The sequence below is a fragment of the Neolamprologus multifasciatus genome, chromosome 9 (assembly GCF_963576455.1).
Source record: "Neolamprologus multifasciatus chromosome 9, fNeoMul1.2, whole genome shotgun sequence".
Classification (NCBI taxonomy): domain Eukaryota; kingdom Metazoa; phylum Chordata; class Actinopteri; order Cichliformes; family Cichlidae; genus Neolamprologus; species Neolamprologus multifasciatus.
Window position 1 is genome coordinate 17658873 of NC_140447.1, and position 18923 is coordinate 17677795.

Here is an 18923-nt window from a genome sequence, read left to right on the forward strand (position 1 = left end):
TTTTGCCAGCGTACATTTTCTGATTAACTCCCCCCCCCGTGCGTATCCCACAGAGATCCAGGAGCAGCGTTTGTTCTCAGCTTTGCTCATAAAGTGCGTTGTGCAGCTGGAGCTGATCCAGACCATTGACAACATCGTCTTTTTCCCCGCCACCAGTAAGAAGGAAGATGCGGAGAACTTTGCGGCTGCTCAGGTACAAACAAACTGTTTTCTCCCACTCCTGCGTAGAAATGCAGTTGTGTTTTGTTTTTGTGTTACACAGTAATGCATCATTCATTTGTCTTTTCGCAGCGGGATGCTGTGTTTTCAGCAGACGTCTCCGTGGAGACCCAGGACCAGGGAATGTATCGCTACCTGACCTCTGAGCAGCTTTTTAAGTTGCTGGATTGCCTGCTGGACTCGCACCACTTTGCCAAGGCTTTCAACTCCAACAACGAGCAAAGAACCTTGCTGTGGAAAGCAGGTAGGGCGAGAGAACATGGGCTCCATCTTTTCTCCTTTGCTTTTGATCATTAGTCAAAAATTACAGTAACACCAAGTCGGTTTCGAGTCTCTTTAGGTTTGACAGACAAAAACTCGAAAACTTTAATATGCTCAGCTGTAAACACTTGCTTGCGTGTGTTCATTTTGAAGGTTTCAAAGGAAAGTCGAAGCCCAATCTCCTGAAGCAGGAGACCAGCAGCCTGGCATGTGGGCTGCGCATCCTGTTTCGCATGTACACAGACGAGAGCCGCCGGGACGCCTGGGAGGAGGTCCAGAGACGACTGCTCAAGTAAGGCCCGCATGCTATCCTGATGGGCAGCGGTAACGTTGCATCTACTGAGGCAATCAGTGGAGCTGAGTGTAAACATCGCAAATCATATTACTGGCTCAATATTATTATAGTAATCTATTAGAGGCTATAAGGAAAAGGACTGGCTTAACCCCTCGTCTAAGTGTACGTGAGTCTATTTGCATTTATTCTGTAGTTATAAACTATTTTATTGGTCAAATGAAGCCCAAGACGTCTGAAGGAAAGGGCTGTTCTGTTGTCGCTATGACATTAGGGAGGGTTTTTGAGATTTCGGTAACTGTAGTCGGTTACTTGTGGCGAAGGCCCAGCATGTTAGCAGCTTTGAGGTTGTCTGAAGTGGATGCTGTGTGATGTTTGGATCCAAAGGAATCAGCGCATAAGATGTTTCATTGTTCAGTCAGCACTGCTGTCATCACACTGTCTTTATTCAACGCCTCACACACTGCTGTCATCCCATTTCTCTCCCTGCCTCGCCTTCATATTGATGATGATGTCAAGATGAAGCAGAATCATTGCTCGTCTCTCCTAGTTGCATTCATTATTAGAGAGGAGATAAGAATGGATGCGGGTGGAGGAGGCTAGTGCCTGCATGCAGATCCTAATTCACTGAAATCCTGCTGTGTGTCACTTAAAACACCACATCAGCAGCACAGGCTTATTTCTGAACTCCACACAAGCACTTTTTCTGTTTACCAGAGGCCACGCAGTTCACATGCTAGTTTGATTAGCGCAGGGACCAAAGCAGATTTGGGTGGCCATTAAGTCACAGAGGCTGGAGAGCTGTGAGTATGAAGGAGGGAGGAGAGGAGGAAGTGGATGTTGTCAGGCAGCTGAAGGATCAAAGACGAAAGGTGGCTTCAGTTTTCCTTGAGCTTAAAGTGTGGAGAAAAACGTCCAATTGTTTTCATACCAGCCTCAATCTGGGGTTTTAATTAGCAGTCGCTGAGCTAGAGCAACCTTCATCATCCTCACTGCAGCAATTTTTCATGTGACAAGTGAGGCGGGGGATGCAGATGTTGCCTTGCTACAGTACGTTAGAAAACAACACAGGAATCAGAAGCACTTTTCTATGTTTGACTTCATATTTGACTTCCAGGCTTGTTCTGTTCGGTGTGTTAATCCAGATTTCCTCTTCTCTTTCGTGTAGCGTGTGCAGCGAGGCTGTAGCATACTTCTTGGCCCTGACCTCAGAAAGCCACAGAGAAGCGTGGACCAACCTGCTGCTGCTCTTCCTCACCAAGGTGCTAAAGATCAGTGATGAAAGGGTAAGAAGCCAAAACACCCACTGATGCTCTTCCTCGCTGCTGCGCACACACAGACAAGACCTTTTAAGGCTATGTGTGATGTAGCTTAATACTTAAGACTGCATTTATAATTCTTTTTGTATTTTATTGGTGTCAGAGGCCAAACAAACATATTTTTGGCCATGTGTGCTGTTACATATGCTTGCACATATCCTGTCAGGCATACAACAAACAAAACTGAGCAGGCTAAACCTTAATCCCACTACATTCATCATCATGTTTTCCTTGAGTATTATGGTATGGGGAAATGGTGGTTGAAGATAACAGCAAAATTATTACAATCAAGCTCAGAGTCCAACCAGAACCTCATACATCTGAATCAAAAATTCAGAAAGTCCTCCACAAAATTTGATGCAGTTTGACTGCAAAAGAACACAAACACTTTGCAACCTTGCTTTCATATATAAATATATGACCAGATTACAACCAATTGGAAGCCAGTTAAGTCAAGTTCCCTAATGCAAAGAGATTGTAGACAAGTTGCATTCATCAGCAGCATGTTGGCAGTCTGTGCATTTATGAATGAAGCGGCATTTATTTACAAACCTTTGCAAATTTGTTTGAGTGATTACATTCTCTGCTGCCTCCCACAAGGCAACCTGTCAAATCACCCTGTGAACAAAACTATTCACTGAAAAAACCTGCAATTAGTCACCCAATGCAAAAAAATTAAATTCAGTCCCAGTCAGTTGTTTTTATTATTTATTTATTTTTCTGGTCACAGTGAGGTTGTCATTCTGTTTTCACTCTAGTGTGACTGGGCCATTACAGATTTCTCTTTGTAGATTTTTGTGTACATCAAAAAGAATATGAGCATGTGTTTAAAGATCTAACTTCTCATTGTCTTCCTCTGTCACTTCCCTGCTCTCTCGTCTCACCTCCACTTGCAGTTCAAAGCTCATGCATCCAGATACTACCCTCTTCTGTGTGAGATCATGCAGTTCGACCTGATCCCCGAGCTCCGAGCTATCCTAAGAAAGTTTTACCTGCGTATCGGCATTGTGTTTAACATTGCACAGCTGCCTGAGCCAGAGCCTCAGCAGGCCCGTGAGCCAGAGACTGACATGGAGGTTGGGGAGGAGGCTGGGGAGGAGGCCCAGTGACGCTGCACCGCAAACAGCCTGGAGCACGAAGCTCTACCGAGGCCTCCGTCGTAGATTCTCGTGGCCGTGCTGGTGCTCTGTGCTGCCTCAGGGGCCTCGGTGTGTTTTTACGCTGAACACTTGATTTAAAATTGGCTGATTGTCAGTCAGTTATCTGTTAACATCCACCCGCTCCCTTAACCCTGTCACCACACACACAGACACGCCTGTACACACAAACAGCCCAGACGGAGTCCTTGCTAACACTATAAAAACATGTCTTGTACCATGTGTAGCGATGCCTCTACTGGATAAAACTACTGATAACCAACTGACAGTTATCCATATCTCTGATCTGCTCAGAAGGAAGATATAAAAAAAGGTGTGCTTCTTACTGTATATTTAAAACAAAGAATGAATGGTTTCAGCAACATGCAAAAAGACATATTCTGCAACTATGACAGCGACATTTGTCACACGTTGATAGTAATGATCTCTCTGTCTGCACTGCAGATGGCTAACATTAGTATGGATAGCCTCTTGGATGATACTAGTTGTACAGATCTGATCTGCCGTTGTGTAATATAATCTTATAACACTAAATTTATTTTATTTTTGTTTAAATTTGTTTTCCTTCTCTGGATTTGCTGCACTTGATCTGTTTTGTTTTTGTTTTTCAAATGCACTGGAGATTTTACTTTTGTGATAATTTATTTGACTGTACCACCTCCTGCAGATTGTCCTAAACAGTACGATTTGTAATTAAACTAAGACCGCGGAAAGTGATGGGTTAAATTATTCCATTTTATATGTTATGAGGTTTTTAACCGAAATAGACGATAACGGGGCTTCTATAACTGGAAGACGACAGCAAACTGATTCTAGCTGCTTTTTTGAGTCACTAGTCTGTTTTCATGTGAGTTTAGTTTTCACTCTTGTGTATAAAAATCAGAAGTTAATAATATATTTAATGTTTTTTTTTCTTTGGTCTGGGGGAAAGATATATGTATAGAGAAAATGACAAATGTTAGCTGTGCTTTAAGTATGACTGGGGTGCATTCCTGCTCATGGATGTAGAAAACAAAAATGTATATGATACAGCAATGTAAAGTTTTCTATGTTGCAAAAGAATATGTACAACTTTCTGTACAATACATCATCTGGCATTCTAATCAGGTTCTAGGTCAATAAAGTTTTTGAACTTGGTTGATTTGAAATGCTGAATCACTGAATTACAGTTGCTGCCAGCTGTTTAATAATGATCAGCCAGGACAACATTACAGTAACATTTTTATTGCTCAAAAACACCATGACTTTATTCATTAACTGAATCCCACCTTTACTACAATGTTAACACAGGAACTCCCAGAGAGCAGCCATTTGGCTTTTCTACGTTTAAAACCCGCCAACCAGCCAAATGGCTGGTAAGCTTTTAGCTAATATCCTGGACTGAACTGTGAACTGCTGCTTTTGTTATGTAAATAAGGTGGTGCTGAGCCACTAGGTTAGGTGTGGCCTAACCCTAACCCGTCTAGGTGTGGCCTAACCCTAACCCACAAGGAAACTTGTGTTTCTGTTTGCCATCTTAGGGAGAAATCAACACACATGGGTGTATTTCCTTTGTTGCTGAGATTTATTGATAAAAACAGTACAAAAAAACAACAAACAAAAAAGGTGTGGAGGGTTGTGTCCAAAGCAACTGTTCTTTTCTTGCCTTCTTCCCAGCCATATGAGAGTGAGCCAACTCTCTTGCAAATGTACTTCCCTTGCCAAGATATTGGAAGACATTGCAAATGTACTTTGATTTTAGGTCGCAAGCCACCCAAAACTTGATCCGAAACTTGTCAGGTTTACTTGCTATATACTGCAGGGTTAGGGTTATACTGTGGGTTTCACAGGTTTGCTGAGCAGCAGCCTAGTAAACCCCGCAAGGTGACAATTTCATTGACTTCAACAGGAAAGGAAGTCCACAGCTTTTAGCAGCTCCCCACCCCCACACACTAACAAAGAGGCAGTTGGCAGTTAGCCACCCAAAACTTGATCCCAAACTTGTCAGGTTTACTTGCAATATACTGCAGGGTTAGGGTTATACTGTGGGTTTCACAGGTTTGCTGAGCAGCAGCCTAGTAAACCCCGCAAGGTGACAATTTCATTGACCTCAACAGGAAAGGAAGTTCACAGCTTTTAGCAGCTCCCCACCCCCACACACTAACAAAGAGGCAGTTGGTAGTTAGAAATCCGCAATCATTCACACACCCCCACTCCCCCACTTCTCAAGTAACAACCTAATTTACATATGAATTGATGCTAAAAGACTAGCCAGTTTAGCTTCCACTTGGCTGACTTGGGCTTAGAAAAGCCTGGGACTTCCAGTGTTAATGTGCTAAATGTAGAAGGTAAAGAGGAATTGGCCAAAGTGAGTTTTGTATTAACTGTTTCTTCTGTGATCTAATAGTCATTAATGTTTTTACAGACTCTGGTCTCCAATGAGAGCAAATAGAAACAGCACACAAGTAAAGTGTAAGTCAGTAAAGCACTGCACAGGAAGGACATCAGTTCTCATGAGAACCCCCACCTGCATTTGCAGAAAAGGTGGCTGTGCATTTCCAGTTTAGAGAGCCACCAATGGGAGCTGTGCAATGCAGTGTTTAAGTCTGTGTGGAGCTCCCATCCGCCTGTTTATCCTGTTGCTACAGCCTCACTGCTTTACAGCGTCTGATGTTCCGGGCCGCAGCCACAGTTCCGTGGCAACAGTGTCCACAGAGACACGCCTCCCCATGGCAGAGCCCAGCAACGACATGTCCGCTTCATCACCGGGCAGCCAGTCTGTAGAGTACCGAGGCTTATCCATCACATTTTTTTTCAATGATACTAAAAAAACGCTTAAAATTTGCACATGTTGCTAAAAGCCAACAAGTATATAAAGTGGCACGCTTTTTATGTTTCACTAATTTATACGGTGTTTAAGATTAGCTCCCACTTGCTATACTAGTTATAAGCCTGATCATTTAAATGCTTCCTGTAGTGAATTCTTTCGTCTTACCTTTTATGCTGTGATCACCAGAGTGGGAGTCTGGCCTCGTAATGTGGCGTTTGTTCTGGTTGTTGTGACTGGGTACTGCTGGCAGATTATCACCCCCCTTGTCAGCCACCTCCTGTAAATATATACAGAGCTTTGGTATCTTAATGATGGTGATCCTTTTGATCTTAGTAAAACACAAGATGCATATCAGACATACATCATAGTTAAGTCTTGTCCTTGGGGCCGTCCTCTCCTGGTGCTCTGCTGATGGTTGAGAGGATCTCTGCTCACGTGCCTCACCACTGTAATCTGACAAAAACCCAATAGCCATGTATCATTAATTGCAAATGTCTTTACAGCCAAACAGATGGTAGGGACCTAAACTTTATTCCATTTATGCATGCATAATATGAAAATAGTGAGAAAACCCTGAGCTTGAAGAAAAGTATTCAAAAGCCATCAGGCTTTTTTTTTTTATATCTCTAATGTACCAATTGCCTGTGCTCTGGGAGTCTGCTATCACCACCCTGCAGCTGGTGTAGTCACCTTGCATCTAGCACCAGCTGCAACACAGACAGCTGGCTGGCACGCACCACAGTTAGCCTGGCAGAGAAACCAAGAGCTAAATTGGCCTGGCACACAGAGTGTTGTAGAAAGGTATTATGAGGTTGTATGCAGTGGACTTCCCAAACCGTGTCACCTTTATGTAAAACATCTGGTGCTTTTGGGATTTTTTTTTCAAAGTCTATTGTGTCCCCCGTCATGTGAACACAAGAAGGGAAATAAATGAGAAAGACTGTTTTTACAGACGGACCATGTTCTGCCAAACTCACCAATAAAATAACTCTCTGATGGCAATATGGGGTTTCTGTGAGTGGCACGTCCAGGGTTCTTGATCTGGGAGGAGACACAAATGCAGACAGAAAACAATAAAATCTCTACAATTAACAAAATTAAGCCATGCAAGACTGAATTATCTGCCAGGGTGAAAGTGCAGAATATAGTTACTGTGTAATGTGCTGATCACTTACAGGATAATAATGACCTAGTTGACGGCCCAAGAAGTCTACAGAGGAAGACAGAAGGAGGAGTTAGAGGACAAACATTTGAGGTGAAACTGATTTGTATTTGCTCACTGACCACCATCTTCCTGTCTCTTCATTAGCCTGATTTTGTGCTGTTGTTCACGTAGAAGGGCCTGCTGCTGGATGTCCAGACTTTGCGCGTCTGCGGGAGGGTCAGGGTACAGGGTTCGAACCTCCTCACGAGATGTCGTACCTGCAGGATAAAAGCAAGCTACGTCACATCAGGGATTGTTACTATAGGGCAGCTCTAGGCAAAGCAATTGACTAATAAATTAAATATTTGCATCAGTAAAATAATAAACACAAAGCAAAAAAAGTGTTTAGTGAAGCCCAAAAAACCATCTAGTCCTTTATCCTCTTTTGTTGGTTTTACAGCTTGCAGCTCTGAGTGTGTTTCAGACTCCAGTTTGGGAACACATCCTGTCATTTCTTTGGTAGCTTGCATGAGATTCACTGTACACATGGGCAAACTGTCCGTCACTGACCGAGGCCTCAAATGACCTCATGAGATTAAAGTTTTGGTTTAGGTAAAACAAGATAGAGCACCAGTTAAAAGTCTAAACCATTTGGTATCCTCCACACTTACAAGAACAGCATGACCAAAGTGATTGTAAAAAGAATCAACACTGACTTCCTCTATGTAGCTTAGTACTGAGAATAAAAGAAAAGCATTATTAGACGTATTTGTTCTTCTTCTTCTTTTGGCAGCTCCCTGTAGAGGTCGCCACATTGGATCATCTGCCTCCATCTCCCCATTTCTAGCATCCTCCTATGTCACAGCAACCCCCTGCATGTCCTCCTTCACGTCATCCATGAATCTTTTCTGTGATCGTCTGCAAACATCATCATCCAGAGACTCTTGCCTGATCTCATCTGTCAGCCTCTCTGTCACCAGTGAAACAAGAAGGGGCTCAGAGCCTATCTCTGATGTAATCTCACCCCCAACTGTCACTCCCACCGCACACTTCACTATTGTCTTGTTGTCCTACCACCATCACATACTTCTCCGCCCCTCAGGACTTCCTCATGCAGCACCAGAGTTCCTGTCTAGGCACCCTATGATATCCACAAAGACAGTGCAACTCAATCAGTCCTTCTCTACACTTCTCCATCTTATTCCTCTGTAGTTACTCTCTTCACATCAACCCCGTTCTTTAAAAGTGGTACGGTTACACTTCATCTCCATTCCTCAGAAATCCCCTCACTCTCCAAGATCTTGTTCAAAAGTCCACGGCCCTCGCTCCTAGACCTCTCGATGCCTCCCGTCTCCTTCCTCTTCAGAGTTGCCCTCACTTCCTCCTTGCTGATTCTCTGCACTTCCTGATTCTCTAACTCCATTTTCATCCACTTTCTGTCATTAACTTCATTCATGAGCTCCTCAAAGTACTCCTTCCATCTTCTCAACACACTCTCTTCACATCAGCACATTTCCACCTCTATACTTAATCACTCTAATCTGGTGGACATCTCTTCCAGCACAATTTCTCTGCCTAGTCATTCATTACAAGTCATTTTCTCCTTAGTGTCCAGCCTCACATACAACTCACTACAAGCCTTTTCCTTTGCCAGGACCACCTCTCTCTCTTTGCTGTGCGCCTAGCCTTCCAGTACTCTTTTCTTCAGCTCTCCGACTATCCCACTTTTTCTTTGCCAGCTTCTTCCCATGAATACATTCCTGAATCTATTATTATTTGTGCAATGAAAATTAAATCAGACTTACTGCAGGTTGGTACATTGTAAGAACAACAGTGGTTCAAAGAAGCATTAAAAGCTGTGTCAAGGCTGTGTCTTTTATTACCTCTGTGTTTAAGCTGGATGAACTCCCTGATGTTTTGCCTGTTAGCATGTGCATCAGCTGGAGAAGGACTCCTAGCTGAAGACAGGACAGCTTCTCTATGTGCAGATTCTCTATGTGGTCGTCTTCTACACATGAGCAAAGGAGGAAAATCCCAAATTAAACAGAACAACTACCTCTAATAACAAACAGATGTCTGTCTGAAAACGTAGCAGCAGTTCACTATGTCAAATGCTTTCTAGTTGTGCACAGTAACTATAACATTTAGCTCCACCTGCTGCACTGTCCCTGCAGTGACATAAATTAATTCTGCATTGCTATAACACAATGAGGGCATTACGCTTGACCTGTACTTGCTGAATACATTCCAAAGCTTTTATGTTCCCTAAAGCACTGGTCCTTCTGTGTCAGCAGTCTGTGACAAAAGAAAAGCCCAGAGACTGGCACCAGTTTAAAGGCATTTCTCAGATGATTTGCTGTAAACTTGAATACAAGCAGAGATTAACAAGTGGCTTGTAAAACATTCCTGTAATTTAGCAGGGAGGGATGCAGTTACTCGACATATCATGCTGGGCTTGGTAATAATGGGTTGAGAATATTCTAAGTAGCAACATGGCTACTGTAGTGCTCCACAGCAATTCACTGAGGAAAGACATGGGTCTCTTCATTTTTTCCAAGCACAGTGATACATACTTCACTACAAATATCAAATCAAGATCACACTTTAACAGCCCAGAGTTAGTATTGTGTCTTCACTTCACAACATCTGGGGGTTAATTGGGTTAAATTCAACATAGCAGCGTCTCTAAATGACTGATTGTAAGCCTGGCACAAAAAATAGAAATCCCTGTTATTTTGGGTCTGTTATACCTGCACACATCCCCCTGCTGTTCAGTGCTGCCTGACTGCAGTACCTGTTTACCAGATTGTAGTGGGTCTCGTGTGAATCCGTGCCACCCATCTGAACCTCCAGTTGTCGCTGCTCTTTCCTCAGATAACCACGGAGGGCTGACAGCTTTCTGATTACTTCCTGTTGATCATCTGAAGCACAACAGGGGAGTGAAGGCAGAGCAAGGATCAGAAAAATAAATGTTTATGATTTGCACGCACATTTGTTAAGACAACTCTTACCCTGCTGGCTGGGAATTTCATCGGGTGGTCGGTGGTGCGGTGCTGACACTGAGCGATTCTGTGAATGCATTTTTTTTTATTATAGAGTTATCATAAAGGGCAAAATGTGAAAATATTTGCAGCCTTTGCAATGAGTCACTCACAGTTCTGGATGACCGCTGGCTCAAAACAGAGGAGGGCCTATATGGCACAAGATTTGCCAGCTTTTTCTGCAAGGTTGGGATAGGCGGAGAGGGCTGCCTCTGCAGGACAACAAGTAAAATGTCATTCTTTGACAAAGACACAGCGAGCTATAGCAGTGCTGTCTTTTCGTGCTTACCGTACCTCATAATTCAACCGTGAGTCTTTCTCCACCCTGGTGGTCTGAGGTACCTTCTTAGTCTCTTTTTCCTGCCTCACCACCTTTTCTTGCTTCTGGCGATGTGTTTCAGCTTCATGGATCCAGCCTTGGTTTTTCAGCTTATGCTGCAGAGAGTAGATAAAACTATTTCTCTAAGTCCACTCCATTGTTACGGAACCCACTCTTAACTATAAAGAAGGAGAAATGATGAAGGACTCTTTATAAAAGAAACAAGCTCATCACCTCAGTCCTCCTTTTCTCTTTCCTTTGCTCCTCCTCATATTCCTCCTGTAAGCGTGCCCTCTGCATGGCCAGCCTCTTCTCTTCTTTCCCCTCCTCAATTCTAATCTGTTCTCTTTCCTCTTGCTGCTTTCTCTTGTTTTCCTCTATCTGTTTGAAATGCACAGTTACAGTTAATTTACAACTTTTTAAAAGTGCTAAGAATACAGGTTGCTGTAGGTCTAAAAGCATTTCATTTCATCCTGCAGTTGATCAGTACCCTCTCCTATCATCCATCTACAGACAGAGGCCCCGGGACCTACCTGCTGTTTCAGGGCTGCTCTGTAACTGTCCTCCTGTTGAAGTGTCTCATCCTTGAAACCTGTAAAGGTGAAAACAATTTAAAACAGAAAAGACAGAAAGCCATAAGCTATAGATCTACAAAGCATATAAAATGCACAGCCACTGAAATATTAGGAAGATAACATTACCTGTTAGTCGATGGGAAATGGGAGAACTAGTTTCAGTGCCAGGAGTGGGCACAGGATTCCTATATGATGCCTCATTGATCCTGTGCATGTAATTCAGGTCACCTAAAGGCAGCAAAACATTCATTAAAACATGTTACATTAATAGCTGTTGATCAAACACATTAAATTATCTGGCCTCCGGTGAACACCATTACAATAAAACTTACTAACAAGGTTGCCTTTTTGGTCTCTAATCGGAGCGCCTCCTCCTCCACTTCTCCCCCAGGGGTTGTATGCCCTCATCTCAGCCTGTATCTTGGCATTGAGTCGTGCTGTTTCTTCTCTTTCTATTCTTCTGTGCTCCTCTCTTTCTTTAATCTGGGCCCCAGACACAATTTTCAAAGGATGAAACCATGACACTGCTATAACAGAACATGTGGTTTCTTCATGGAGCTATAACAATGTACCTGCTGTCTGAGTGTCTCTTGGTAGCTCAGTACACTCTCTCTCCTCTGCTTTGACTTTTCTGCATGAAGTTCTTCAAAAACCAGAGCAGATGCTCCATGTTGATGAGTTTCTCTGGAAGCAGACAGAGTAGCAAATGGCAAGGAGATATAAGTACAGAAGGCAGTGATAAGTATTCAGTTTGTGAAGACCCTCTTCTGGAAGACAGAAAAGATCTGCTGGGTTGCTGCTAGCAGAGATGGGGGCATTTAATGCAGCTTTACTGAATAAAATCTATATTAACATCAACATGCTGAAAAAATTAACATGTTTTACAAAAAAAACTCCAAAAGGTGCTGGGAAGGTCACTGACTCATTTTGGCCACTGGATCTGAGAGGACGCGTTCTCTGAGACAGAATCTTGGAATTCTCAGACTGCCAATTCCCCCCGGGCAGTCCATCTGATGTAGAAAATACAAAAATATAAGATAAAGAATGCACACGATTCAAGAAGTTCATTAACTATCTGCTGCCACTGACTGCCTCAAACAAAGCTCAAATAAAGAGCAGGAATTTGGCAGTAATATTAAAATAGAAAAGAAATAACTGTAACCAAACACACCACTCGCATGTAGTATTATCATTAATGTTGCCTTCAGCTGTAGAAAAGGAGAAACAGTAACATTACTGTTTTCATGATGCTTTGATGTTTTAAGCTTTTCTGAAGCTTAAAGCAACATTCATATGATTTGCATGGAGGTGACAGTTGCGTTAAGTGCAGCAGGTCATCTATCACAGTAAATATAAGGGTTTATTTTAATTTTGTTAATAGGTTGTTGCAGTTTCTTTGTAATGTTTACACAAACTGGATAGCAACACGTTTTTTAACTCAATCTAAACATCACCACACTGAAATCAAACCAGTCGTTGTCTGCTTTAAAAACTGCTAGCAATAATCAACAACGTAAGTCTAAAAAAATGGGGAATAAAAACAAGAAACATTTAGTAAATACATATTTGTGAAACAGATAGTTACATTACTTGGATTGTGAGGAAGATGAGGATCTAATGGATTCCTGGTTCCATAGTAGTAATAATCTGCATCATATGGAGTCTCGTAATTGTGAGGTACAATGGGAGGTAAAGGAGGAGCAACACTCGCAACCCTGAAACAGAGTTACCAACACTCCAGTGAGTGTATAGCAGGGCTGCTAATTTTATTCATTTAATCGAAGCAAATGTGAGCTACCTTGGGATGGTCACCTCTCCTAGGATGTTTGAGAAGTCTCTGTGGTAGTCCTCACTAAAATAGTCCAGTGAGGGGACACCTTGCGGTAATTCCATCCCATTTGAAGGCACAGTCTTCCCAGGCAGTTGTCTGAGAGCTGTAATGAAGTCCACCTGGGACTTTCCTGGGGGGGCTCTCTCATCTGCATTCTCAGTGGGTTTGCCATTTTCAAGACTGGGATTTAGGTGCTTCCCTTCGGCCTCTAGATCTTTTCCTAGCTTGTGAAGAACATCCTGGCTCAGGCTGTTATAGTGACGATTCACAGACCCTAGCTGCTGTATCCGGTCAGGCTGGAACAGATTATGTGTGGTCCAGAACACCATCATCAAAAAAAGACAACATATATATCGAGAATAAGATTAGGTGGCACTTCTTTCAAGAAATTTCGCCAAGACTCCACAACCTATGAAAGTTATAATAACAAATCCAAACCTGACACAAACATTATGTTTCTGCTGTTTAAAGGTTTTGCTAGCCAGATCTTTTAATGCTATTCTCCTACCTCTTTCTCAGGGTCAACTCTCAGCTCAAGTCTTTTCTCCCTAAAGAGAAAAAAAGGACAGAGAACAACGTCACAGGCTTGATGTTGTTTTCTATGTCTTCTTTTTTATTCAGCTGCTCCCTTTAGGGGTCTCCACAACATGATCAACAGCCTCCCTCTCACCCTATCCCTAGCATCCTCCTCTGTCACAACCCTCTGCATGTCCTCCTTCACGACACCCAGAAATCTTCTCTGTGGTCTTCCTTGTTTCCTCCTGCCTGGCAGCTTCATCTTCAACACCCTTCGTCCAATATATGTGCTAACCCTCCTCTCCACATGTCCAAACCCTCTCATCCTTGCCCCCTCTAACTCTCATCACTTCTCTTCTTAACCTAGCTTCGACAGGTCTTTTCTAAGTTAAGAAGGGAGGTGACCAGCGATCAGTAGTTTGATTTCATGCTTTGTATATCATAAGGGTTGAGCTAGCTTAAAGGACTCTGATGAAAATGATGATTTTGAGAATAAATACTTACTCCATCTTCTTCCTCTGCTTTTCAGCAATTTGTCTCAGTAACTCCTGCCTGTATTGTTCTTTCCTCATCTGAGTTGTCTGCTGCTCTTCTGTTATTCCTGCAGAGTCATTAAAATACTGCTCAAGTTCTGAAATATGACTTTAATTGATAAATTGCATTTATTTACTGTGTAGTAAGAATGATTTTTACCTATCAGCAGTCCAGTAGCAAAATTAGCCTTATCCTTCCTGACAGCAGATCTTGCAGCCATCTTCATGCTGGCTGGCACTTGAACACTATTGAATACAGATACACAAACAGAATGGGGCTCTGCATAAGAGTCACCCAATTACTGACAGCATGTAAGGGTAACATCACTGCAATAACTTCCTCTTTAAGCCACACCCAGCTACGATTTTATGTCACACCGTGGCTGCAGACCTTTGAGGTCTATTGATTCTGAAAATTTATGAGACTTTCCAGGGGATGTTGTTGGCCGCCCTTGTCTGCATGTGACCACCATTTCATCATCATAAATCACATTGCTGCAAAACCTTTTGCCCAGGGCAAAGCATTTATAAGCTAACATTATTGCTAGTGTACAGTTAGGAGCTGAGATCATTAACAACTTTCTAGAAGCAGGGGTCAAAAAACATAAACTTGCTTACTCAGACTTCCAAATTGTGTCATTGGTCTTCTGATGAGAAACTGTAGGAGCCGCTGTCTCCTTTATGTCCTGAGAAGCCCTGCCATAGAAACAGACAGGACAGTGAAATTTGGCAGAGGAGCAATCTGATCTCATTTATATGGTAATGGATGAAACTACCAGTAATTCAAATCATTTTCCAGAAAAAAATGAATACTTCTTCACTATGCTCTCTTGCGCTGTCATCTCCTCTTTGTACCCAGGCTCTTGAGTGTGCCTGTCTTTCCTCCTCCTGTATCTCAAATCCAACTCATCCCCTCTGTCTGTGTTTAGCTCGTCTTCAGAGCTGTAGGGCTCTGCTCTGAAGATTTGCCAGCGTCTTCGCCGCCTCTGAACTGGACTCCTGTTTTCTCCATCGTTGAACGCCTCGGTCAGAGTGGAAGCATCTTTCCTCTCATTGTGACTGGGGACTATGTTTGTGTGGGTATATTTGTGAGGGGATGACAGGGGAGAGGCTGGGGGTGAAATTTTCAAGCCATCTGAAGCGTGAATCTGTCCACGCTGAAAATGAAAATGTGAGGAAGAAATTCAATGTGAAAAAAGATTTACTTTGTAACAGAGTGCTTTTCGTTATTTGTCTTTCAAGTACTCAGTGAGCTGTATCTACCTGATAAATGGAGAAGTATTTCTACTGATAGAGAATCCTTTAAAGTGTGCTATAAAAATTGCATGGATTATTGCACCAAACACACTAGTGTTATTGTGCACGATCTGCCTATTGAGTCATCAGTCTTCTTACCTTGGGACTGACAGAAGACGTTCTCCTCTTTACCGTTCTGATTTGAGCTTGTTCTTGGAGGAAGAGGTTGTATTCTTTATTTCTCTCCTCTCTCAGTTTTTCCTGCAAGAGAAAAAACAAAAAGTCAGAGTCAAGCAGCCATACCGCTCAGTTAAGCTCATGTGACACTTATAATTTAAGGAAATACAAAACCATCTTCTATCAAAGGAAGATACATATTTCTGCTTGCACACATTCAGGTGACGATGAGGTTAAGGCTATATTTTTTTGCCTCAATATTTCAAAAATGCTTGCATCAATACTTATCAACATTCAGCTTGTCGTGCACATATAGACGCCTAAAATCCCTCTTAACTTTAGTTTGTAAGTTCATGGTCTTATATGAAGAAAATCAGTTGCCATGAAGTGCGCAGCACTGTGCAGTCAGCAGTTTATATCAGTTCTAGCTGAAGAGCTAAAGCTCTACTTTGATGACTGAATGAATGCAGGCACACCTTTACAGATATCCTCTCATCAATCGGTAGTGACAGTCCATCAAGTTGTTGTTGAGGCTCTTTACTTTTCAGATCCGTTTTCTGCAGGACGAATAAGAGATTTGCTGTGTGTACGCAAATGCAACACAGAGGCAACTTAGTTAAACACAGACATAAACTCACCAGCCACTTTGCTACGTACACCTTTTCAGCTGCTCATTAATGCAAATACCAAATCAGCCAATCACATGGCGGCAGCTCAGTGCATTTGGGCATGTAGACAGGGTGAAGACGATCAGCTGAAGCTCAAATCAAGCATCAGAATGGGGAAAAAAGGTGATCTAAGCTACTTGGCCGGTGCCAGATGGACTGGTCTAAGTATTTCAGAAACTGCTGATCTACTGGGTCAGTCTGAATCCAGGGAGCAGTAGTTCTCTGGGTGGACATGTCTTGTTGATGCCAGAGGTGAGATAAGGGAAGAATAGCAATGATTGCTTCAAACTGATAGGAAGCAAACAGTAACTCAAATAACCTTTGTTACAACCAAGGTATGCAGAAGAGCATCTGTGAACCTTGAGGTAGATAAGCTAAAGCAGATAGTGGTGGTGTAATGGTGTGTGGGATGTGGGATGTTTTCTTGGCAGACTTTGGGCCCTTTAGTACCAACTGAACTACATTATATACAGCCTACGTGAGTATTGTTGCTGAACATGGCTATCGTTGTATGACCATGAGTATCCATCGTCCGATAGCTGATTTCAGCAGGAAAACACTCCATGTCATAAGCCAAAATCTAGTTCAATCTATGCCATTTAGATTGCCAAAATGGTTCTAATGTGGCGTTAGGAAGGTATACCTAATAAAGTGGCTGGTGAATGTATTTTCGTAACGATTTCTGATATGTCATTCCAGATAAAAAGTTCTCGTGTTCCAGACAATTTTAAGATTAGGATTTAAGATTTATTAAGTCTTAAATGTAACACTAATAAAAAGGAAATGTCTAAAATGCACATTTAGGTGTTTTATTCCATTCTGTCAATTGGATATGTATGCAAATTAGCACATATTTAATCTATGTTAATCGGACACCAATTTTTTTAAATAATTCAGCATAAGCTTCAAAAAACTTGCAATACATAAAATTATTATCTTCTTAATATAAGTAATCAGCTGTTGAAATTTCATTGTGACTGTGATTCATTGTGCTTTTTGTTCTACAGTGAGCTACAAATTTTCACTTCGGTGGCACTTACAATAAGCAAAGATTTCCAGTTTTATTTAACTTGATGTTCTGACTTTAGATTCATTATTTTTCATATACTGTTTAGTCTACTACTAACAATTTATTACAACAGTGAATGAAAATAACTCAGTAAAAGGTTTATATTCTAATGCCTTTGTGTGGTGCTCTGTTGTTTATTTCTCTTTTTTTATATTGAAATTGCTTGGGTTTTTTTTGTTTTTTTTTAAATTGTGCATCTTTTACCTCACCAAACCAGTTTGTCTTGGCATGTTTTTTAAATTTTATTTTAATAAGCTATTCTGATTTATTTAAGACCTTTCTTATAGGTTATATATAATTATATGCCTGATGTAACAGTAAATTCCTATTGTTTTGGCTAAATGAACTATATACTATTTTATCTATACATGTTCAGATTTTTATTTTATTTATTTATTTATTTATTTATTTATTTATTTATTTTTGCGTCGTCACACCCTGGATATATAGTTTCTGTAGTCCAGCTGGAGCTCCCGCTGAAGTTTCTGCTTCTTCCTTTCATACTCGGTACCCAGCAGATGGCTTAAGCCAATACCTGGGAAATACGGCATATATAGAGTAGACTGTACAATACAAACAGGAAACTATTCACTAAACACTACAGGCTTAAATAATACAGCCAATTCGCTACTACAGCCTTGTACAGTACCTCTGTCGGGATTGGGGTTTACTCCTAGAGCTGCTGCTGAAGTCATATTTACAGCATTGTGTAATTTGCACCATCTGACCCTGACTGTGGAGAAAAACTCGCTGAAACACCGATTTGTTTATTAAAAAACAACATGTGATTAAAAGAATTCCTTTGTTTCTTTGTTTGTTTCTTTGTTTGTTTTTACTCACCGGTTGATTAGTTTACACCTATAAACGTTGCTTCGCAAGTCCTTGATCACATTTTCTTCATGCTTCTCAAAAAAACGTCCAATCGTGATACACAATACACCCAATAAGGAAAACATTGGACTTGATGTTCATATACCCCATAATGGGGTATATGAACATGCGCGTCTATTTTAAAGCTCGGTTGTAACTCTGGCTAGACAAATAAGAAGACCAAATAAGACGATATATATCAATAATTCTTAAATTTCCACACACAGCTCAAACCTATCCGACCGATCTTTCACAGCGAGCCCAAAGCGTCATTCCGTTGCCATGGGCAACCATGACACAAACCTTCTCCTGGGAGAGGCTAGCAAACACATCTAACGCAAACATTCTAGAAAAATATGTCTAATATAGTCCAAATATTAAGTATTTAATAACTCTGCAATATTTAACACTAGGATCTGAATTTGCGGTTTCTTTTTAATCATCTTTAAACAAAATAAAACCAGCAACAACATGTTAATAAACTTAACATACTGCTGTTGTCTAAAAATGATACCATCTAGCCTTAACCAGCAGCCCTTTAGGCTAATTAGTAGCCCTTTAACTTACTAGCTACGGCCTTCCTCCAGAATAGTATTGCCTAATTATTGAATATTAGCTTCAGTTTTATTGACTCATTAAATACTTCAGCTCCCAGTATAAGTACAGTGCCGAGGCTCTAAGAAAAAAGCCCTGACAAATAGATGTAGGTACCTTTCTAAAAAGCGCCGCTAGATGTCAGTGCGTCCCCAGCGGTTAGTTTGACGTCGTCGCAGGACTAAACCATGGCTTCCGTCACAGGGGTAAATATATTCTAATAAGAGTAATAAATAAGATACAAATGTGATTAATGAATGGAATATCACCATATATCATTGCGTTGTAGTGTT

The 18923-nt window shown here is 41.5% G+C and overlaps 2 protein-coding genes across 4 annotated transcripts in view; one reads left to right on the top strand and one right to left on the bottom strand.

The window, feature by feature from the left end:
* Positions 1–4396, top strand: part of arfgef1 (ADP-ribosylation factor guanine nucleotide-exchange factor 1 (brefeldin A-inhibited)) — a 50970-nt gene extending 46574 nt beyond the window's left edge. For both annotated transcript variants that reach the window (XM_085173444.1, XM_085173445.1), the window contains 5 exons: positions 54–193; positions 292–463; positions 634–772; positions 1941–2058; positions 2988–4396. In XM_085173444.1, the coding sequence (XP_085029570.1) occupies positions 54–193; positions 292–463; positions 634–772; positions 1941–2058; positions 2988–3200 (782 nt within the window). In that variant the 3' untranslated portion in view covers positions 3201–4396. The remainder of the gene's footprint in view (positions 1–53; positions 194–291; positions 464–633; positions 773–1940; positions 2059–2987) is intronic.
* On the bottom strand, positions 32–18741 carry cspp1a (centrosome and spindle pole associated protein 1a). Of its 2 annotated transcripts, XM_085173446.1 has the most exons (30): positions 18007–18741; positions 17816–17916; positions 17604–17701; positions 15906–15986; positions 15412–15513; positions 14830–15173; positions 14635–14712; positions 14177–14262; positions 13988–14084; positions 13476–13515; positions 12935–13263; positions 12727–12851; positions 12059–12146; positions 11709–11820; positions 11469–11619; positions 11263–11364; positions 11095–11153; positions 10796–10942; positions 10537–10677; positions 10356–10454; positions 10213–10270; positions 9996–10122; positions 9085–9209; positions 7342–7479; positions 7233–7267; positions 7035–7098; positions 6419–6510; positions 6223–6334; positions 5547–6005; positions 32–4521 (listed from the first exon to the last, which is right to left on the bottom strand). In XM_085173446.1, exons 1-29 carry the CDS (start codon positions 18120–18122, stop codon positions 5878–5880), a joined length of 3375 nt encoding a protein of 1124 aa, XP_085029572.1. In that variant the 5' UTR covers positions 18123–18741; the 3' UTR covers positions 32–4521; positions 5547–5877. The 2 variants fall into 2 exon arrangements, with proteins under 2 accessions (XP_085029572.1, XP_085029573.1); XM_085173447.1 differs by lacking the exons at positions 32–4521; positions 5547–6005; positions 6223–6334; positions 6419–6510 and adding an exon at positions 9429–9496.
* Positions 18742–18923: the final 182 nt, after the last annotated feature.